At 39.3% G+C, this 23,875-nt stretch overlaps 1 protein-coding gene across 1 annotated transcript in view; it reads left to right on the forward strand.

Annotated features, from left to right (window-relative positions):
* Nucleotides 1–765: 765 nt before the first annotated feature.
* Nucleotides 766–23,875, forward strand: part of kirrel3b (kirre like nephrin family adhesion molecule 3b) — a gene marked incomplete at both ends in the record, with an annotated part of 58,866 nt that continues 35,756 nt past the window's right edge. Inside the window, 3 exons of the mRNA XM_079246907.1 lie at nt 766–904; nt 7,404–7,553; nt 23,420–23,577. Coding sequence (XP_079103033.1) covers nt 766–904; nt 7,404–7,553; nt 23,420–23,577 — 447 coding nt within the window. The remainder of the gene's footprint in view (nt 905–7,403; nt 7,554–23,419; nt 23,578–23,875) is intronic.

The raw sequence follows: 23,875 nt of genomic DNA on the forward strand, positions 1-23,875 counted from the left end.
AGACAATGACATCCAAACAATCAGGTGGAAAGTTTGAAAAAGAGTGCAAACTGAGAACACAACTCTCACAAAGCAACAGTGAGCAAATAATACTTTGAAAACCTTTGTTGTAGTTGTGACTCCCAAAGCAACCTGAGATGAACACATTAACGTGTGCGAGCTTTAGCACTATTCTCTCACCCCAACACACCTTCTGCTGCCACTACTATCCCCATTAACACACCTATAATGGAGTTTACTACACTGTACTTTCTGTCTGAACCCGCAGCAGAGCAGTGCAGTTAATAGCAGCTGCACAGTTGGAAAACATGGGTGTGAGCTGGAGTTAATGTATGCCGTTAGGGTAGCGTTGGCAGACAGGATCTTGTTATCTGCTGTGGTGTGTATGGACCCAGCCCATCTGTACGGTGACATCCTTCATAAATGAGCCCAGCTGAGCTGTGATGGCTGTCTCTTAGCCTGCTGTAGTCTTACTTCTGCACTCTGATGCCAGCGCTGTATCTTGTCTTTGTATCATGAATAGTAATATGATGTGCCACATTTGTGTATCACACCTTCAGGTTCTTTCAGCATGAGCATGTCTAGCGGTTTGAGTTAAATGGATGGAAATTACTCTCATTTAGCACTGAAAGATTGAAAAGACGCCTTACTCTCCTCAGGATTTTGAACTTTTCTTCCCCTCTTGTCTTGACTATTGTAAAAAAAAACATAAATCTGAGTTAACATCCCTCTTTTGTTTTTGTTTTCCTTAAAGGGGCAGATGGCATGTTTTCCCAGCAGCCACAGGACCTGGTGGTAGTGGCAGGCCAGCCTGTGACGTTACCATGCACCATCCCCGGTTACCATGGCGTTGTTCTGTGGATCAAAGACGGCCTGGCGCTAGGAGTGGGCAGAGACCTTTCTGGTATGAAGCACCATTTATCATCATTTGTTTATTAATAACACTCTCATATGTAACTGTCAGATTCAAATGGATGCTTTTGTCATCTCCCGCCTCCACATGTCAACAAGCTACCCTTTGCCAAATGCATGATATCACTGACAGATGAAAATAGCTCCCATAATAGTGTGCTGAAGAAAAACTTCCCCACAAGAGAAATCTTTTTATTACAGTGTATTACCAGACAGAATCCAAAATAAATCCAGGACTATATGCTTTATGTGTTCTGCTTTGTGTTTGGTAAAAAGAAAAGAAAAAAAAGAGGAATTAAAAAGGGGCTAACAGAAGTTTTACTGGTCTTTCTCTGGCGCTTCAGGCTGCTAAATGGCATTCTGATAAGTAACTGGTGCTCCACTAATTTCATCACACCTCATGGATAATTGTTTAATTTGAAGTAAAGTGACTGCTGCACTGTCATTTAGTGGCCCGTTGCCATACCGACTGTGGCTTTATACATATTCATGACCCTGCTGAAATTCAAGGCAACACATCAACCCCTCCAAGTAAGAATTTACAACCTTTGGAAGGAAAAGGCCACAGGAAAGTCTGGTTCTGTACCGTGTTTTGTGAAAGTCATCCCATGTTTCTGTGTTTTGGTCTCATGGAGTTAAATTTTCCTTCAATTTTAAATTGATCTATGAAAGTTTATGAATTGATTTATTATTTATTTCATTCGTTTTCAATCCAGCCCACTCCAGTCCCATGTAATTGACTATTTTCAGAGGATTTTTTTTTTTTTGTTATTGTTTTTGTTTGCTTGTTTTTATTAATTAATAACTAAACTGTGAATCACCAGCTTTTCAAGGCTTTTCAGTAAATGGATTAACCATCCCCACATTATAAATAACACACAAAAGTTTAAACTAGTTTCCCTTGGCAGACACACCAGCAGCATGTTGGATAAACATATGATCTTTTATGCAACATAGTGACAGTTATAAAATTATATAATTGTGGGAAACTTATAAATAAGTTAACTCGACAAACGCAGGGCAAAATAAGTGGTAGGTCTGAAAATGTTTCTGCAACAGATAAATGGTATCTAAAGGTATTGACCTTAAGAAATATATTTTAAAAGAAAATAAAAACCCTGCAGCAGGACATGAAAGATGCATCGTTCAGTTTTTTCATCTACTGTTTGTAAAAGCTTCATCCTCAACAATTCTTAAGGATGGAAAATGGAATAAAACACTGAGGCGGGAAAAATTACAAAAGAACTGGAGAAAAACAGCAGCAACAGATGTTATGGGAAAATAAATCTGTAGACATTGTTAACTCATAAAACTCTAAACCATTTTTTGCTATTTTTAGGACACATTCACATCAGCCTTTTTGATTCGAATCCGATTCCGTTTGCTCAGATAGTCCGCTTTGTTTGGGGAGCTGTGAATGCGCCAAACATATCCTGATTCGGACCAAAGAAGAAGACTCTGTCCACCTACAAATGCAAGTCTCGGCCCGTTTCAAGCGGACCAAATACAGGAAGCGGGCTGCAAAAAAAGTCTCTTCCTGCATTTGACCTAGCGTTGCATTGCAGGTAAATACATAGCAATGGTGTAAATAGTCCTCTGCCTCATCTGTTGTTCATACTGCACCCATTGTTGCAAGGTATTTTTGCAGTATACTTGCTTAAGACAAAATAAATAAAAAAAACATAACAGCGATAGTTTTCTGCTCCATGTTTAACTTGTAACAGAGTTTTCTTCTTTACATGGGTCTTGTCCTCTCTTTTGCTAAATTCTAGTGCAGCACCACCTTTGGTGGGAATGGGGATATATTATTATAAAAATTTGGCTCGTTTGACCAAAGTGCAGGGTGGATACGATCTCGCTCTGCATGGATACATCCCCCTACAACTGAGCCCAGTCCCCAATCGGACCGAGTCCAGTGGACTACCCTGATGTGAATGCACCCTTAGTTCACTTTCTTCTCTGATTTTTTCAAATGAAGGTCAAACACTTGAAAGACAGTCAACGTACAAACTTTTTTTGAAAAACGGTCAAAAGTTTGACAGGAAGTGGCTTCATCACAATTTCCACATTGACAGAAGGCTGGATTTTAGACCTCCTTGATGGGATATAAATACCTGGAAAACTTTCATTGATCCCCTAAATGGTAAACTATGGATGACAATTAACCCACAGAGTTCCACTCCACTATTCCTGAGAAATGCTGTATGATGTAAGTGATAGTGTGTTTGATTGTCTGCAATCTAGCAGTTTTAATGGTTCAAGTACTGTGGGATTATAATGGCAGAGAATGGAAAAAAATACAACATCCAAAGAAAAATTGTAGCACGAAGACCTTAGAAGTATTTCAAAAATTGAAAGGAAATGAGGGTTAAGTAAAGCTTTTTGTACACAACATAGTTTACAGTAATTCTCCCAAATACATATAAATGTGTACTCAGCAAGCAGTACAAAGCAAAATGCATTAAGTTGTTGGCAAAGTCTTTGTTTTTGAGGTTTGCCTCAGACACCTCCAGACTGCAAGCACTGAAAATTCTGGATTTAAATGCAATTTAGTGCACAATGGCACAACTGTGGCCATTTTCAAAACCCAAATGCTTCTTGTGGTCGTGAGTGATTAAAAACTGTTATGTATTGCGATGGGGATTGAGGGTTTTCTACCCTCTGACCTTTGGTGAACTCCTTTCTGTTGCAGATTGGGCTTGTAATTAAACCTCAGTGGCTGACAGAGCCCCTGTAAAGCCATCCTATTCTCTCTTCAGGTCCTTATCAGGCCCAGGGGAGGCTGAGAGGTAGCTGTAAACAATAGTCCTGCAGCCTTCAAGTCTCCTTTGGAGGAAGAGAAGGTAGATGGGGAGAGTACTTATGATTGCTTGAGGTAGAATGAAATAAAGAGGCAGGGAAGGAGGGAACGAGGGAGAGAAAGTACAATTTTATAGTGGCCAGGAACCGAGCTGAGATGTTTATCACTTTCTATTTTTATTGATTTAACATGACAAGATGATCAAGATGAAATCTTATTTCAACAATGTGAAAAGTCAGGGGAAGGCATAAGAGGGAGAAAAAAAAGCAAAACAAAACAAGAACATTGGGTTGCAACACTCGAGGAGCCGACAGTAGATCACCCTTCAATGATACATCTGTGAATAGCTTAATAGTCATGGACAGGATGAAGTATTCCTGGCCCTCTTCACATCCATTCACTCTCAGACAAGAGCTGAAGTGTTAAAAAGAGGATGGGGACTTTTATGAAAAGGAGTAGCCACCTGGGTGCAGGAAAAAAAAAAAAAAGACATATGGACAGAGGTCGAGTGACTTCTATTGAGACAGATGACACTTTCTCAAAGTAAACGCTCCACAGCTGTCCTCTTTTATCACTCCTGCCTACCTAAACATGCAACACATGCAGCAGCAAAAGAGCGATGGTACATCAGCGCAAGATGTACACAATGAAAGGAAAGTGGCAGCTGTATACATGAAAAGTGCAACGAATCACATGTCGCACGGAGCATTTCAATAATATAGGTCTGCTCGGCTTTTCATAGAGAGAAGCTGCACTGGCAGCGTGCTCCGCCTGGGACCTGTTTCCATTCACGGGAGCAGTGATTAAACCAAGAGAACTCTTTCACCATTCAGAGCGAGAAATCACAGCACAAAAGCCAATGATTCCTATCTGTCCCTGAATTTCCTCTTCATTCCCTTTTGTGTCACGCTTTTCCACTCTAATTAAAGAAAAGTGCAGTAGCCCCACAGCGGCTCAACATACCAATCAATGTCATGAATATGCATGACGTGGAATGTATCTGCTGCACATGACGACGGCAACAATGGAGGCGGCGGCTATAACGGAATTCTCCTGGTACGCCACCGGATGAGAAGGAGAGGGATGTGTTTGTATACGTTTTGGAAAAGAGGCCGATGGCAGACCTTTGGAGGCACGTGTGTGTCACTCCGGCCTCTCATGAGAACAAACTGAACACCAGTCATCTTTTCTCAGGTGCAGCAAACCTGTTTCTATCCCCTGGTGGTTACACTGTGCAAAGCGTGTTCTAGGTGAATGCCATAAATCACCAGGCCATGCCTCAAGTGTCTGTATAGTTACATACGCGCACGCACACACATGCACGTACACCATTGATTCAGCCTCAAGACAAATCCATTTCTCCCTGATGGATTCATTACTCCTTAATGGGCCTATTTTACATTGTTTGCTTTGGGTAACACATTGTGTCTTTGAAATGTGCTGAGATCTAAGATCAATGGCCCTTTGTAGGTACACATCACATGTGCAGAGGTGATCAGTCTTCATGTGTGCTCGCATAATTTCAATCATACTGACAAAATGCGTGATCAAGGTGCTTATAAGGTGGCAAAACACATTACGGTATGTTTGTGTTCTTTGAAAACGAGATGATAGCCGTCTTATCATTTACAATCCATCACAAATGCAAATGACTTTTCATTTTTTTGGATATGACTAATGCATCACGGTGAGACTGGAAGAGAGCCACATCCTCACTCGGTTATGTTATCCTTAGTCGGCTGGAGATGCAGATGAGCTAACTGGCAAAAATCATCTGTTTGTGAAAGGGAAATTTACACAGCTGATGCAGCACTACCATGAAGACAAGCTAAACAAACTGAGTGTGACGTATGTTCTGTTTTGCTGCTTGGTGCTGTTAAGCAAAGGCATGCAGAATGGAGTCAACTCAAGTTCACGTGCGTTCAGATTTCTGCTATGATCATTACCCTTGTGATCCACAGTGGCATTATTACTTTGGATCTCATCAATGCACATAAAACCAAAGTAAAATGGTTCTCTGGGTGACCTTGTGTGTATAATGGGGGTTCCTCAACTTTTGGCATCATTCTTCGCATGAAACAGGAGAGAGCCTGTTCTCAATGGTTATTAATGGAAGCTTTTACTTGTGATCAGGTCCCTGTTAACCCCGCAGCAGTGACAATCTGTTTTACTTAAGATCTGCTTTTTGAAAATGTAGACACGTTACGGCGAGTAATGTCAAAGTCAAAGTGAGGAGACGAGTTTTTCCTTCAAAACATCACCCGATGGATCTTTCTTCTTTGCTCATTTTAGTTGTCTCACCACCTATTTTGCCTCCCACTGTTTATGTTCTGCCTAGCTTTAATATTTTTGTTAAGTCGTTCTTTTGTCCTCCTTCCTCCTACAGTATAGACCCTTAAGATTAAAGGCTTCACGTAGGAGGATGAAATGCAGAAAGTGGCTTAATCGGCTGGAACTCACCCCACCAGCCTATAATGAGGCCTACTTCATGCTCTATTAAAAGCTACTGGATTCAATAAAGCAACAGTCAGTAATTGGACCAAGAGCATACGATGGCAATAGACATATTCAAGGGCTTATGAGCTGCCCAAACTGGGTGTGAAAACAAAGAATTAGTAAAATCAGTGCATATCAGTTAGATGTTGGACTAATCAGTCTTAACCCTCAATATTTGGAAACAATAAACAACATACTTCTTTTGGGAGCCGACTGACAAGTTAGCAAGCTCAAAGTATGAAGTTTGGTTTCACTCAACAATGTATAAAGTTGTAGTGAGGGTTAGTGACATGTCTGGCCTTGTCCTCCAGTAAAATTCAATACAATTCTTTGGTTTCATCGCCAATCAGTTATAGAAGGACAACTGGAAAAAAAAAAAGTCATTTAAAATACTTCACATTTTTTTTAAGTGTAGTTTTTTTTTTAATTTCTTTTTACTTTCTTTATGAACATAAATTCTCATTTCTGTTCAGCAATTGTATTGACAATAATCATAAAGAAGGAGCAAGATAAAACAAAAAAAAATTAGAAATAAAAAGGGACCTTCAGAGATGAGCAATTCTGAGAATGCCCAACTGTGTGCTCTCTGGTTAAACAGATAGTTCTTCCCATTTATTCCCCCCCATGGACAGATGCTTAGTGCAACAGAAGCGCAACAGAAATTTTGATAATAGTGAAGTGGATATCTTTAAAACCATCTTCCTTGACTTTCTCAGGTCTCCTGGACATTTTTCTGATTTGCTCCATTATTAAACTATAAATCATTTGATGGAGAAACAAGTCAGACTATAGTTGTTCCTGTTTACTGTTGCAGTAAAACATAATCCTGCAGGATGCCGCAATCTCCTCGGCTGCTCATTAACACTGCCAAGAGTGCTGTAATAAAGATATGCATGAAAAGGTATTACCCAACAAACAATTTCACAATATGCACCAATAATGTAACCATACTCCCTACCAACCCACATCCCCCTCCCCATTTTTAAATGATCTGCTTGCAGCTCACTTAATGTGCTCACAGCACTACTGAAACATGGAAACATGAACACAACTGTTAGTACATGACAATAAAGCACATATTGCTTATGAAAAGCTTCAAAATGACAAATCTACCTAAAGGCAGATGAGCAGGTTTTTGTGTGTTTGTATTGGTTTTGAAGGTGGTTTAGAATAAACAAATGTATTTGCACTGCAGGCTATCCGCGTTACACGGTGATTGGCGACCATGGTTCAGGGGAGCATCATTTGCGGATCCAGCGCGTGGAGCTAATGGATGATGCCGTGTTCGAGTGCCAGGCTGTCCAGGCGGCCATGAGGTCCCGTCCAGCCCGACTCACTGTGCTGGGTAAGTCCGAACTGAGCAAACATCGACATCAAACACTCCAATTCAAGTGAAAACCCTGATCCAATCACTGCGGCTCAATGCAATTCACGGTCGCTAACTAACTTCCCACATTTTTTTTTTTCTTTTTAGTGTGCTGTGCATGTGGTTCTGTCAAGTTTAAAAACACACTGAAACATCAGAAGGACACATCACAAGAACATGCCTTTTTCTATCCTGGATTTGTGTGTGATTTTTATTAGAGTAAACTTCTGTATTTCAGTACAATGAACAAGACAACAAAATCTCTCAGAACTGACAATACCGGTGCTCAAGAAGACCTTCAAACATTCCTGCAGCTTTACGCCAACAACAGCCTCAGTTTATGACCTTGTTTACTTTTAAAATACAAAGAAAATAGACAAGTAGGTACAAAAACAACCTATATTCTTTTTAAGTATTGAATAAAGCATGAATAATCTCAAATTTATCCAAGAGGGGGGTGGGAAGACAGTATAGCTTAAATACAGTTACGCATGTGTAACTGAGAAGCTGAACTGATCAGATCAATCAGGGATGACCTTGTGGAGATGCAGGCAGTGGGATTAGTGTTGCAGCTATGGAGAAAAGGCCCCATGCACAAAGCAGCTGCATGTTTTAAATGACCAATACTTTGATTTGTCTGTCAGCCTTCTTTGTTTTGACTTTAGTTTGGGAACAAGACAAGGAAATAAATATCCAGGGAACTGCAATCTTATCAGACTCTGTTGGTGCATCTGTTTGCAGCTTATGACAAGTATCTTTATGTTAAAGGTGTTTAAAATAAATCAGAAATAACCGAATAAGTGCTTACATTTAGTAGACATTTACAATATGTATGAATGTTAATGCTGAAGTTTCCATCCTCTGGAATGCAGCTTCCATTTTCAATATGTCTTTAAGGCTTGAAGGTTACGGGCTCTTAATTAAACTTTAGGGGGTTTTCGTTTAGAGTTGCCATTTGTGTCTTACTGTGCAGCGATCTTCCAACCTGTGGCTCATCTTGTCTCTGGCTTGGCCCCCCCTCAGCCTTCCCACTTCCCTTCATAGCCTCCTCTAAATGGCTGCTGAGGAGAAAATGTAGCTGGAATCCATGACCGAGCAAAAGAGAGCAAGAGAAAAGAATGTATAAGAGGAGCAGGGAGACTGAATGGGGTGTCTGCCATGCACTCCACACCACCAGCGACTGATCCGCCTTATTGATCCGGCCTAATGAAAAGTGAAACTAACGATTTGTAGGAGAGCAGGAAGCAAGCGAAGAAGAGAGAGAGTAAGACAAATTGTGGCATAACGTTTCTCTGGCTGGTGAGCCCCCTGCCGATGGTTATAAGTGAGTAGTTATGGATGTTGCCACAGCGAGCTGAAAATGTCCGTCGTGACTGCACTTTCCTTTCTTCTTTTATTTTGTCTTTATTATGTTTATTATTATGTTTTCAGATTTTTTAAGAAAAGGCACGGTTAAAAAAAGAGAAACTTACAAATCAAAGAGTTGTTTACTGAGAATGATTGCCTACTTCCTGACCATCCACTCCCAGCCAGTTCTCTAGCAGGTCCAAAGCTGTAACATCACTCCTACTGCATGGGAACTGGCTGGAAAACGGCTGACCCACACATCTGTACCGGACCGCTGCTAGCAGATTGGATCAGTTCCACTGTTTAACCATTCACATAGCTGTATTTCATTTCAAATTTGAGATATTTCTTCCTTTCAACTTCCAAGATTCTCCATTACACTTGTCATTTGACAAAGCGATGTTACCATGACTGAAGACTTGCAAATACAGTGACTTATTAATTTGCATTGGTTTGTGTCTCATCTCCACGTCGCACTGTGGTTTTCTGATCAGGCTTAACTGACGCTGACTGCACCAAATATTTAAAACAACAGTCTTATTTGCTAATGCTTGATGTATGTGTGCGAGCAACAACTAAGCAGCACCGTGCTGTATTTATGTGAGGAATCACAAATGAGGGGGAGGGAAGTTTTTCTTATACCGATTTGGCTTACTGAGGGTGAGAGAGTTTATCATTTTCTCCCCAAAAGCCAGAACAGAGGGTGTTTGTTTAATCCCCTGCCAAGCTAGATGACTTGTGAAAGCACTGCCAAAGTGAACTCCAGGCTGACGTACATACAAGGTAATGGAGGAAATATATGCAAGGCCTGTGTCACTGCAAACTTCAAGCTGTCAATTACTTGCCAGTGGTGACAGAGTGTGTCTATCAGCTTGGTAGACAGCTACGACCACACTCACACTCACACACACACACTGCACATGCAGACAGAGCTACTAAGGCACATACACATTATACTTTGACACACACAGACACACACACACACATGCAACCTCACCTTCTTTGAGCTGACAGCAGAATAAATCTGCAGTAAAACTCTCTCCTCCATCTTTCATAACTCAATATCAGCCCAAACTCTTCATGTGCCATATCAGAGGAATCTCTCTCTTCCTGACTTCCTGACTCCCGAAATAAGACAAACATTTCACATCACTGCCAAACAACAGAAACGGTACGTTTTCCACTTTTCTGCTTTTCATCTTAATAACAACTTGAGGTTTTCATTGAAAGGGATGCGGCTTGCTTGAACCCAATATGCAGCACCGGTGACCTTAGCTAACCCGCTTATGTTCACAAAACTAACAAAAAGCCTTCACTGTACCTCTTGCGCTTCAACGAGCTGTTGAAAAGTAAGAGAAAAGAGGTAAATATCGCTGGCGGCGTCAAAATGTATCAACACTAACGAGGTTTCCTCATCATAAAACACTGGGAACTAATCAGACGGCGATATTAAACCATCCGGTCCTTCGCCCGTTTTGCAGGCTAAACCCAAGATGCCAAAGGAGAATCAAGGTCTTGCGAATAAGTTATGAAGGAGGAGATTGCAGGGTCTGGGGGCCCAAAAAAAATATCCTCACGGTTAATTATACACCTTGCAGCAAGTTGCTGCCTTTCTGGATCTTTGCTCTAATTGTTATACCTTAGGTCAAGAAACAGCGAAATGAAGGGGAGAAAGATCAGCATCATTTGATTAATGTCTGTGGCTGGAAAACTATTCTCAGGTGTCCTTTTTTTTTTCTTGTTAATCTGCAAAGTGGTAATCCTCTCCCCAAATCAGAATGTGTCTTTATGCTATAATTAAAGATGGTGTTTCTATTTGACTGTCATTTTAGTAGATTAGTCTCTTACATAAGTCTTTTTGTATCTTGGATTCTTTGATTTGTTCTTATATTCCTCTTTCTTTCGCTCCCTGTCTCTCTTTTGATAACTGTGTAAACTCATTATTACTCGTGAACTTAAGTCATCTCAAACTGAAGAAGTCATAAAAGGAAATGAATGAAGGTAAAAACCAAAGCAGAGAGCTTTTGCATGAAGAAATGTTTAATCCAAGTGATTTCTCTGGATTAGTTTCCAAATCACCCATCAGGGACTTACCAAACAAGGGTCATAACATTTAATTGATCAATAGAGTTAATACAGATTTGCAGCTGATCTGGAGTCCTTATATTTATCACTGAAGCAGGCAAATTGTTACTTTTCACAAATATAACACTGAAAGTGGTTCAAATCGAGAGGATTTCATGATTTTCCATGAACCTGTTGCAGCTCTGCTCATATGCAGCTCATTTTACTGATCAAACTGCTGACATTGGCAGGTTCCTGTAAATATTTTGAAATCCCAACCTTACTTTAAGTAAACAAAGCAGTTAGTTCATGGCTGTTACATTCATTTAAAAAAAAAAAAAAAAAAAAAAAAAAAGCTTTTATTTATATATTGTCCTCCCAGAGGTGCTTCATGTTGTACTTTAAATAGAAAAAGGCACACAGAGAAAATATGGTATATTCTTTAAAAAGCAAAAAATCATTTAAATGCAACAAAAGATTGAAGGATTCAGAAAACGAGATAAAAAACTCCACTTAAGTCGGTATGAACATAGAACTAAATACTAGAAGAGAGCGTAAGCTATCTAGAAGTTTCCTATTGATGTGATCAATTTTATTGAACTTGTGAAGACAAATAGAGATTCAGCAGCAATGTTACAGTTTTTATATGGATTTAAAATAAAACCTAATGACAATCATTTATTCAACATAGCATCCAATAATAAAAGTCCTATGAATTAATTCAGTTAAAAATATGTAAATGATATTTTAACACATAAAATATAAACTATTAATCACAATTATGAATGCAGTTTATTTGTCTTCATAGCATGCTCTTTACTTTGTCTGATTGCAGTTTTATATTTACATTTGACTCAAGTTGACTGTACAACACTTTTCTTTTCAGTAATTACAATAAGAGTTATGTGCAGTTGTTGCAGACAGTGAAACTCAAAGACCTTCCTCAGCATCTGCCACAATGGAAAGCAGAAACAAAACAATATGATGCAGGTTTTCTGACAAACATAATTGATAGCATGCCATTGGAATGAACCATTGTGCACAAGATATTTGTTTTCCATTTCCTGCATTGTTAATGTTTTGGACCCACGCTTCAGCAACAATACTCATGTGCACAAAAGCCCAAGGGTATCTTTTGTTATTGTTGCTCCCAACTGCCAAAGCTGAATCAGCCATTTCTGTGAATAAGTCTGAATTCATTATTTCTCAGGGATCACACTGCCATCCTTTTGGTAATGAAAATGAACTTTGAGGGCAGCGTAAAAAAGACAGAACGAGGCAAAAGAAGGAGAAAAAGGCACTTAGGAATTTAAGTTTACATTGTGAATACGGGGCAGAAACTGTTCACGTTGCACGTTAATGTCATTCTCTATGTTGCTTTTAAGCTGCAGAACGACTCAGGAGGAGACTGATATGAGATTAGGTTAGTTTAGAGAGCATTTTTACGATGACTTTTATGATGTGTGATTATATTGCAGGGGTAGGCAACTCTCCTCGAGCGCCACAGTCCTGCAAAGGTTAGGAGTTTCCCTGCTGCAACACACCTGGCACACATCAGACCTGATTCGCAAACTTGTGCAGAGCTTCACATCAAACTCTGCACAAGTCTGCTAATTAGCCATTGATTTGAATCAGGTGTGTTGCAGCAGGGAAACTCCTAACATTTGCAGGACTGCGGCGCTCGAGGAGAGTTGCCTACCTCTGTTATATTATTATGGTTTTTAACACATCATGTAACTTCAAGGATTTTCACCAGCTTGCTACCGAATGGTATGACGTCATATTTAACCCTTTCATGCATAGTGGCCATATCATGGACACCTATTTATGAGTTTTTTTTCTTGCAAATTCATGAACGAGGATGCTATTTTTGTAAATAAACCACTTCAGTGGATGTTAGTGAGTCATCCAATGCCTTTCCACTCACTGGAGAATAAATAATTACAGTGGGGCTCCAAAGTTTGCGCACCCCTGGTAAAAATTTATTTTAATGTGCAAATAAGGAGCTTTAAAAAGATGGAAAATCTTGAAAAGGCATCAAAGTACAGTTTAGACATTCTTATAACATGTAAAAAAAAAAAAAAAAAAAAGTTACATCTTATTTCCATCATTTAAACCTTCAAAATAACAGAAAACAAAATATGGCTTCTGTAAAAGTTTGGGCACCCTGCAGAGTTAGTACCTTGTACGCCCCCAATTTGACAACAGAGACCTGACAGTGTCCTGGATTGTTTACAGTTAGAGTCTGGAAAGACCAGTCAATGTCAATCTCAAAGGTTTTAAATGCTCAGACTCATCTGACCTCGCCTCAACAATCGGCACCATGGGTTCCTCTAAGCAGCTGGCAAGAACACTGAAAATAGTTGATGCTCGCAAAGCCGGAGAAGGGTGTAAGAAAATAGCAAAGTATTTTAAGATGCTAATATCCTCTGTTCCGAATGTAATCAAGAAATGGCGGTCATTGGGAACAGAGAAAGTTAAAGCAAAATCTGGAAGACCAAGAAAAATATCAGACAGAACAGCTCGCAGGATTGTAAGAAAAGCAAGTCTAAACCCAAGTTTGACTGCACGATCCCTCCAGGAAGATCTGGCTGATACCGGAGTTGTGGTGCACTTTTCCACTATAAAGAGGTACTTGTACAAATATGGCCTTCATGGAAGAGTCATCAGAAGGAAACTTCTTTTACGTCCTTACCACAAAAATCTGCATTTGAAGTTTGCAAAGGAACATATAGACAAGCCTGACGCATTTTGGAAACAAGTTCTGTGGATTGATGAGGTTAAAATTTAACTTTTTGGCTGGAATGGTACAGGTACGTTTGGAGAAGAAAGGGCACAGAATTTAATGAAAAGAACCTCTATCCTACTGTTGAGCATGGAGGTGGATCAATTATGCTTTGGGGTTGTATTGCAGCCAGTGGTACAGGGAACGTCACGAGTAGAACGAAAAATTAATTCAATGGGATTTGAGCAAATTTTGGATGCTAACCTAATGCCATCTGTGAAAAAGCTGCATTTAAAGAGAGGATGGCTTCTACAAATGGATAATGATCCTAAAAACACCTCAAAATCCACGGTGGATTACATCAAGAGGCATAAACTGAAGGTTTTGCCATGGCCTTCACAATCTCCTGACCTCAACATAATTGAAAGTCTATGGATAGACCTTAAAAGAGCAGTGCGTCACAGATGGCCCAGAAATCTCAAAGATCTGGAAGACTTTTGCAAGAAAGAATGGGTGAAGATACCTCAAACAAGATTCAAAAGACTATTGGCTGGCTATAAAAAGTGTTTACAAGCTGTCATACTTGCCAAAGGGGGGAATAGAAGGTACTAACTATGCAGGGTGCCCAAACTTTTGCCATAATTTGTTTTCTATATTTTAAAAGTTAAAATGATGGAAATACGATTGAACTTCTTCTGACGTATTATAAGAATGTCTAATCTGTAATTTGACGCCTTTTGGAGATGTTCCATTTTTTGCTAGCTTCTTTTTGGCACATTAAAATAATTTTTTACCAGGGGTGCCCAAACTTTGGAGCCCCACTGTATATGATATAATTAAACATAATGTAATTACACAAGTTTGCCTTTGCGATAAATAGGAAAAGAAAATGATGCAGCAATATTTTATAAAAGATTTACATAATATAAGGATGATTATATATTATTTTGTAAATATTTTATGTAATATAATAAAATGAATCATAAATCATTATAAATTCTAAATATCACTAATAAACAAAAGAGTATCATTATAGCTGTAGAGGTAATAACTGTCTTCAAAAATGTTGCATTGCTTTTTATTATTCATGCTTAAAATGGTTAAGATTAATTTGAATATAGTTGTAAGTTACAGTTAAATGTGCATACTTTAATACAGCGCTTTGTACTGTCAAGTCACAAACAACAGTTTATATTTTTTTTCTTTTTTTAAAGCATAAAAATGTATTGAATGTATTGTTCATTAACGAGAAGCACTCCATCGTACTTAATGATGCTAGTGGGGACATTTATGCTCACTCTTGCACAAAGTAGTGGCGTCACAACTATCAAATGTGAAATAAATGTTTGATTATCTCTTGTACGTAACAACTGACAAGTTTGGAGACTTTGTAAAAGTCACGTAGTGCTGCCAAAAAATACATCAGCCTCACTTGTCCAATTTCTTTCATTATCATTATTAGCATTTTTCAATAAATTTCTTGATGAGGAGAACAAGAAATGAGCAATAAGTCACATGCAACCAAATGTCTAAATATATCCAGCTGCAGAAGCACACACACAGTTCAACCAGGCATCTGTTTAAATAGTCTGTGAGGCTTATCAGCTTAATTTCTACTTACAAACAACTACTTGCCTCCACCAAAACAGACCGTAAAATGATCATCTGTGTCGCTATAAAGAGATTTGAACTGAAAATTGCATCTGTACATGAGCTTCTCTCCAGTTCAGCTCATGTTTATTTAACAATTATTTAAAATTTAAAGCTGGTTTTGTGTTAGATTACTCAGTGAAATGTTCTTACGGATCAATCTTTCGTCGCCAGTTGTTTAGGAAGTTACTGGAATTTACACTTATAATCCACTGGAAAGGCAAAATGCTGTCTCTTATTTTGTTATTTCAGGAAATACTATTCAAATATCCTTTTATTCCTTTTATTGTGCAGTTCTGCTTAAAAATGGTTTTATATTTTTTTGAGAAACCCATATTAAATTTCTTGGCCTACTGTGTAATAAACCAATTTGTCTCATGCAAAAGCTGATTTAAGATATAGCCAAGCATCTCTACACTTGTGAGCAGAGATAAGGTATCCTAAACAGCAGTCATTTTAGAAGAAAGTCTGACTGTAACGGGCGCATTACGCTGCTTTTTATGCCATTTTGTCTGCAACGCGAGATGGGATGATAACTACTTCTATGATATCAGAGATGCTGTGAACAGGTGCGTGATTATGGTTGACAGACTGCATGTAGGATGAACACGCACACACACCCCTCCCCTTTCTCCATTTCAACTGAAGGAGGAGAACTGATGTGAATACATCTGCAAGAAAACAACAGCGCTGACTGTGTACAGGTGTTGACCTGATTGGAATTCATATTACAGCAACTTTTATCAGAAGGTTGATTTGCATGAAGAAACTTTTAAAACTACAAGGCCAAGAAAGTGGAAATAAAACCTAAATATAAGATGATTTTTCTATGATATTTTTAACTTTGATTTAGAATCAGTGAGCCAAAACCGCCTCCTGACTTTCAAATAAACACACACACACACACACACACACACACACACACACACACACACACACCCATGCACACTAATATATATAAATCCACAGTAAAAGCGCACAGCTCAGCCGGATGGGGAGCGGCAGTGTCAGCACCCTCCCAATCTGTGGAGAGCAGCTTCTGCGGCTGCACATGGCTACGCTGTGACGGAGCAAGTGCTGCATGTCTCTGACAGCTCTGGCATCTCCCCACTCCTTATTTCATCTTCATCTTTCCTTCCCTCCTTTCACTTGGCGCCGTTCATGGAGATTGTGGCGGCATTGCCACCCAAAGCTAACTGTTCCCCCCCACCGAGCATTTCTTTAAATAATGTGAACGCTTGACTCTTTTATATCCCTTCTTCTGTCAGTTTGTTTCTAGTTGCCGTGTTTGTGTTCTTATGGTGCTTTTGTGTACTTTTTGCGTGTACCATTTGCCATTTTTCTCAAATGTGAATTAGTTGATTTGTTACACGCGCATTTCTTTCTGACTTGCATGTGTGCAAAGACTCTTGTACTTTCAAACAGATGTTCAATGACAGCTTTCAAAGAGGTGGTGCTGATCTGGGCCAGTGAGCCACACATGTTTGATGTATCCACCTGTGCTGGGTGGTACTCTCTTTCTTTTCTTTTTTTTTTTTTGTTTTCTATTTTTCCCTGATCCATCAGAAACTCTGCAAGCTGTCGTGGTGGGGGTGACAGGCGGCCCGTGTGAGCATCTTTCTGAAATAGACAGGACAGTCAGGAAGCTCGTTGCTTCTCTGGACACGTCTGTTGGAGCACGGCGCTACAGCAGCTACACATTGCCAGACTTCCCCTCCTTTACATCATCCAGCCACCCCACGAGGAGCCCTCTCTCATTCTTTTGCTTCCAAATTGCTTTTCCTTCTGTTTTCTTGCAATCCTGGGAAGCCAGAGTGTTTGTAGGATTCCATTGGCTGGTTTGGAGAAGTTCCCACAATATTGGTTTGGCCCCTGAGAACCCAGCGGGTCCACCGTCAGCAGTACCAATCTGAGGCAGACTTTTCAGCCAACTACAGTGTGTGTAATCAGCTTGCTCTCATAAACTCTGGTTTTATGTTTTGTGGTGGGGAATTTTATGTTTTTTTTATGTTGGGAGAATTCATATGTATCACAAGGGCAAAAGGCAGCTTTATAAGGCTCCAGGGTTCATTCCGACCCCTCTTGGAGGTGACGGGCTTACAACCTTGCTCTGTTGAGTTAATTACACATCAATATGCCTTCGCCTCATTTATGGATATCTTTGATTTTGCACTAAAAGTAAATGATCACACTAAAGTCCACATTTTCTGACATCATCGTCTCCTCTACTTTTATTTGTTTATTTATTTTTTAGTTTTTGGGTCCAAGGCAGGGTTTGTAATTATTATGTTGGCAAATGGACTGGATTTATTTCAAGTAAAAATTAATCTAACAAAGCAACTAATCTGACAGATTGATTAAAACTGGGACATGTTCATTTGGATTTCTCCCAATGCAAGAAAAAAAAAAAAACAAAAAAAAAACACGACTACTTGGAGCATTCAACCCACTATGACATTTGTAGTCCAGGAAGTCACTGAATCAAAAGCCAAATCAAAGCAGCTAAAAGTATTAAAACCATTTTAATGATTAAAACAATGAACTGGTTGGATGCTAAAGTTATTTTTCTCCCACTGGAACACACACCTTACATGTTTGATTACTCCAGACTTGCACAAAGCTCATCATTACACAACTTTAGTCTTTTAGCTTTGATTTTTTTTTTCTTTTTACAAGACGTGCATTCACTGAACTACTTGCTTGAGTTGGTATCTGCAGGTGTGCACGCCTGTGGTGTCCATGTCTCTGCATGAACAGGAGAATGCAAATTTGCTAAAGTGTTGAAAGGGATTACATTATTATTTCTATGGGGGAAAAATGCAGTAAGTGGAGCAGGGTTAGCAGTGAGTCAGCCTGTAATTAAAGAGGAGCGATCAATCTGTACCACTGACCACACTACTTATGCCAAGTCCATCGAATAGCTGCAGTAAAGAGCTAATTTAGAACCATTAGGGACTGCCAAGTTTGCAAACAGCCCAGTAATGATGATGGCTGATTCAAGTTCAAGGCTTGGCCTCTGTATAACTGTCAGACCTGGCAATCATGAGACGGGATCAGCGAAAGATCTCACATGAAGAAAGAAATCTTTTTTTAATTATTTCCTTTTTTCCCATTCATTTCTATCTTCAGTGGATGTTGCGTTATTGATCAAACCTTCCTGTTTCCTCAGCAAATAAAAATGCTCCCATTTGCCAGGAAACACAAAAGTTTCCTGCTTTGCAAGATCAAGTCTAAATGCCCCGTTGCCTTGATTAGAAAGCTTCCCCTTTCACTGGTGACCATCACACGTCAGTGCTTGCAGATTTGTTCGTTACATACAGTAGCTGACAATTTTAGCTCTGGCTGTATCAGCTGGCTTCACATTGGCACTCTGCAAAAGACCTCAAACACAACGAAGGACAGAAAGATACAAAGGTATGACTGCTGGGGGGGGAGGGAGGCAGCCAAGCATGTCCGTCATCTCCTTGTTGAGCTAGCCGTTCACCTCAGAGTTGTGCTGGCAAGCAGCCCTCCACCTCCAGAGGGACATGACCTGAAAGTGCACCAGAGCAGTGTTCGCATGTGATTTCCATGTAGCTCCACTATGCATGAAATCTTAAACTCCTCTTGCACTCTACGCTCCAGCATGCCTCGATACAAACATAACACTGAATGATGGCAGAAACTGACACTAAACGCCAAAGGGAGGGGCATTGCCACTTATTAAAACCACCCATGAAGGTATAGCCGTATTAATTAACTGTGTCACTCTCTGAACTTTGTACCGTTTTATAGATTTCGATGTGTTAACCTGCATGCGGCCAAATGTTTCCTTGAAAAGGAAAAAAAATAAATAAAATGGGGTTAAAAGCCTCTGATCTCACTTTCTTTGAGAGTTTAAAGCACTTTAAGGAATAACAGGAAAATCACCTCAGCTGAATGTGAGCTATTCCACTCTGAGTCCTATCAGTCACATCCTGTCAGACTCCTCTATCTAATCTCCCCCTCTCCATATAAAACCTTTTATGGCTGCCTTATATGCTTGACATTTAATTAATGTTTCAGTCATGTGTGGAGGAGAGCGCTGACAGCAAGCCAATAACACTGGATCTTTGCAATCAGCTGTCATGGAGCAATCACTGAGCCTCTCTTCTTTTTTTTTTTTCTTTCTTTCTTCTTTTTGGCGTGAAGAGTCCTGGCTCATAATGCTTTTCACTTGTTCACTGTCTCATTTGCATACAGCCATGCAGTTGCCCTATTCTTAGAATGACAACAAACTAATGTGATCCTCCTGACCTTGTTTCGGGTTGGCGATAGAGGACCAGAAGGTGACCACATTCTCACAGAGATTCTTTCTTACTTGCCAAGATCAGCACGCTCCCTTGTCTGATCTGCTTGTGCTGACCTGAGATTCCTCTTTGTCCCTCAACCTTCCGCATGTTAATGAAGAGCAGATGAAAGAGAGCTTGCCAGAAAAAAAAAAAAAAAAAAAAATACCGCATCTCAAACTCGAGCACATATAGGAACCAGGGAGTCTAAAACGTCTTTGAAATCGCAGATTTACTGGTCCAGCTGGTCAGAGTTAGAGTTGTCTGGTCTAGTCAGGGGCACAGACTTTAATGTTCCCACGCAGGACTGATTCAGTGATTACTCACTGTAAATTTGAGCAAGAAAACATTTTCCATGTTTTAATCTGTAATGTTATGCAAATGCATTAGTCATGAGTGCAAAGAAACATTATGCCACCCCCATCCTCAAATCAAACTGCAGCAGGAAAACTAAGATGCCCTTGTCTTTAAAAAAAAAAGGGGGGGGAGTCCATAATAAAAAATGCAGTTGGACTGTGGTGCTTTTAATATCCAGTCTCACCAGATAACTTGTAATTGGTACGTCTATCCACATGTTTTTTCACATGATGTTTAAATCCATGAGTAGATGTGGTGAGATAGTATTGATGGCAGTGATCTGCTGCTGTTTTGTGCAGGTTGGAGCAACATCAGAGAACAGCAGTTTTGACCAATGAATATTAAAATATGTATTCTGGTAATACGAACTTTTGTAATTCAAACTGCATATTTTTTTTAATATCTCAACTGAACCACAAGCTTTTAATGTGTAACCTTGACATTTTGTTTTTCAGAGCAAAACAGATAAAATAAAGCTTCCACATACTAATGCACGAGAGTCATCGAAGTATCACCATCCTCCATAATGAACAGTGTATTATTGGTACTGTGACACGTACCTAGATGTTGCAAGTGAATGGCATCAACATTCAAAAGTTGAACATCATTTTGTAGAAATAATGTGAATTGAAGTAGAGCGTAAACAACATTACATCAGCTGTGTCTAAAATGAGCAACAGAAATGTAGTTATGGTGGAACCGTTTTCCCTAAAATGTGACATTTTAAAAGCCGTCATGAGATCACACAAACTGTTCAAACTTAACAGCCCATGAGTTAGTTTAGAGTAGGTTTTCAGGCCTTTGAAGGCATTTTCAAATGATTTAATTGCCATTAAGCTCTGCATCATGACACTGTCAGGTAGTCTCAGGTTTTAGCTGGATGTGTCTCTACAAGGCACAGTTAAGAATTCAATACTCACATTTGCATGTTTAAATCCAAGAATGGGAAAAGCTTGTGTTTATTGGCTGTGACATCTCAAATGGAGGATCCAAAACTGACAGTAACAGGTCGTGTACATAAGAAAAAGATGGAATGGGTTAACTTTACTATCATAAGAAGAGACAACAGCTCCTTCATTGCGACATCTGATTTCCTATTAAAAATAATGAACTGGCTTAAGGTTCTTGGAGATTTCAGATTATCAGAAAACGTTGTTGAACACGCCCTGAGGGATCTCATGTAATGCCATCTCTTCATGTTGTGGTATTTGTAGACATGTCCCTTGGGAGGCAGTGACCTCAGAGCCTTCAGAGCACTGAGGGTAAATAAAGTACTACTGACAACGGCAGGATTTATGTGGCTTGTTTTAGAGGATGTACTGATGTTTAAAGCATCATGTTAAGACATTTTCTGAATGGAAAAACAGCAGGGAAATTTCAGCTGTTTTACCATCATCTGCAATATGTAATCATCTATTTTGTAATTTTTGATTAACTATTATCATTACTGGTACCAGCGCAAACACTGAGTTTCCTTTTATTGCTATACAGTGAATGTAACAACCCAGCTACATGTAAAATATGTAGTTCCAAATTATTTCCCATGAATGTTTGACATTAATAACAGTTCATTTCAGGTCAACTGGAGCTACTATCATTAAAAATGTGATATAAAGAGGAATTTATGAAACATACACCAATTGGCCACAATATTAAAACCACCTGCATATATTTTTACTTGAATAAATTGAGATCTAGTGAGTTCAGAGAAGAGGTTTTCTAAACATTTTGCTTTGTATTAAAGCAGCATTAATATAAATGCCAGCAGCCATGGTTTATCAATGGAAAATTACATTTTAATGAGACAACCAGTATCATTCATTTCACACGTCACTGGTTTTAATGGTAAAGTTGAAAAAAACATATTTATATACTGCAAAGATATGTCATCCATAACTATAATCAATTCTGTGGTTTGTTTTAAGTAAGATCTAATAAGGCCGCAGCTTTTAAGTGAATGTAGCTATCTGGGACTGAAATAAAACTTAGAGGATTTGTTTGATCACTGGGGGAAAAAAAAAAAAAAATCCCATTTACCATCTTCAAACTAAAACTAAGTTGAGGAAAGTCATTACACTGTTTCTTTTTCTTTTTCTCTATCAGCTATTTCATTTCAAGATTGTGCAACGCAGAACTATAAGCACGCTTTTATGGCCTCACGCTCTCACTCACATCTGCCATGAAAGAGTGCTTTTATACACATTGTCATTAAATCTACAAACATATCGCAAATTACATTTTCTCTCTTTTCATCCATCTCAGGTCTGTTTGACAGCAGAAATCTAACCCATAACAACCTTCCATCCAATCATAATGCTATTGCAGGGGAATATGGCAGCTGCCTGCAGCCTTTGATTTCATCTTGCCCCAGATCTGCATTGTAATGAGCACTCAGGTCAATCAATAATTCACTGCAGTTTCACTTATGAAAAAAAAAATAGAAAGAAAGAAACAGATCAGCTCATGGGTAAAACAGGAATAAGACTTTGATCTGTGCCATTAGAGGCGCACACTCGATTGAAATGCTCTCTACCGCTGTTGTATTTGTCAACAGTGAGAGAAGTAGAGGACAGAAGTGTACATCTGCCTCTTTGATCAGATCGGATAACTTACATTTAGCGCTGACACGTACTGTATGTGTGTATAGCATCTGTGCTGACTGATGACAGCTGATGGTTATTTGGAGACTCACGCTGTGACTTCTGCTTTTAATGTCTCAAACCACACTGTTCAGGTTTTTCTGTAAGTGCAGGGTAAACATGTTTCTCACTGTGAAGTCATCACCTTCACAGAGCAATTCAACAGCAGTTATGGGTTTTATTTGTCAGGAAAAACGCAACGAAACAAGCTTTTTGTTTCCTATCAGCATCATAGCAACACTTCTAACAGTAAAGTAGCTAAATAAAAAAAAAATAAATAAAAAAAAATAAAAAAAGGGACGTTGTATGTAGTGTGCGATTTATGAAAAAAACCAGAGGGGGGGGACATTTTAAAAAATCTTTTTTTTTATAAAATAACAGGCAACACGTGATTTTTCACACGGGTTTCCGCATTCCAAACTGGAAGAAAAATCTGGAAAATAAAAATGAAAATCAGTATAATGTTCGCAAAATTTTGGCCTACTTAAAAGATTATTTTTTAATGCCCTTACCTGTAAACTTAGCAGAACAGTTTGGTATGGGGGGGGGATCTCCGCTTTGTTTGACCTTTTCCCCATGTATATAGCTTTTAATATAGCTCTTTGGCTGCCTCGACCAAAGACTGGAACATTAGTCTATCCCAGGATGGAAGGGGGGGGGGGGGTAAAACCCCCTCATCCCCCCAACAAATTGCACCCTGGTTATATGTCTTCAAGTCCTTGCTGGTAGCTTACATTTGTGTTTCCATCAATGTAGTTCCCCCAGAGGACCCTGTGATCAGCGGTGGACCAGTGGTGAGCCTAAGGGCAGGAGACCCACTTAACCTGACCTGCCATGCTGACAATGCCAAACCTGCAGCCTCAATCATCTGGATCCGCAACGGAGAGGTCCTCAATGGGGCCATGTACTCCAAGGTAAGCGCAGAGGTGTGTGTCACAGCAGGTATGTAAACAAGGGTTGATGGATGAGACTCTGGGAGAACATTTCATTGGGAAATTTATTCCTTTAATTTCCATTTCCACTATGTTTCTTTTTGTTTTTTCACGTGTCTTTATGTTTAATCTTTTTTCATGTAAGTACATTGTCATAAAAGTAATAAAAAAACAAAAAAAAAAGTTTCTAGAATGCTGCGCTTGGAAAAACTTGCAATACAACAAACCTTTATGACCCAATGATTGGTGGGTGTTTGTCTTGGCATTCAAAATACTTTTA

The sequence above is a fragment of the Telmatherina bonti genome (assembly GCF_933228915.1).
Source record: "Telmatherina bonti genome assembly, chromosome: 9".
Taxonomy (NCBI): Eukaryota; Metazoa; Chordata; class Actinopteri; order Atheriniformes; family Telmatherinidae; genus Telmatherina; species Telmatherina bonti.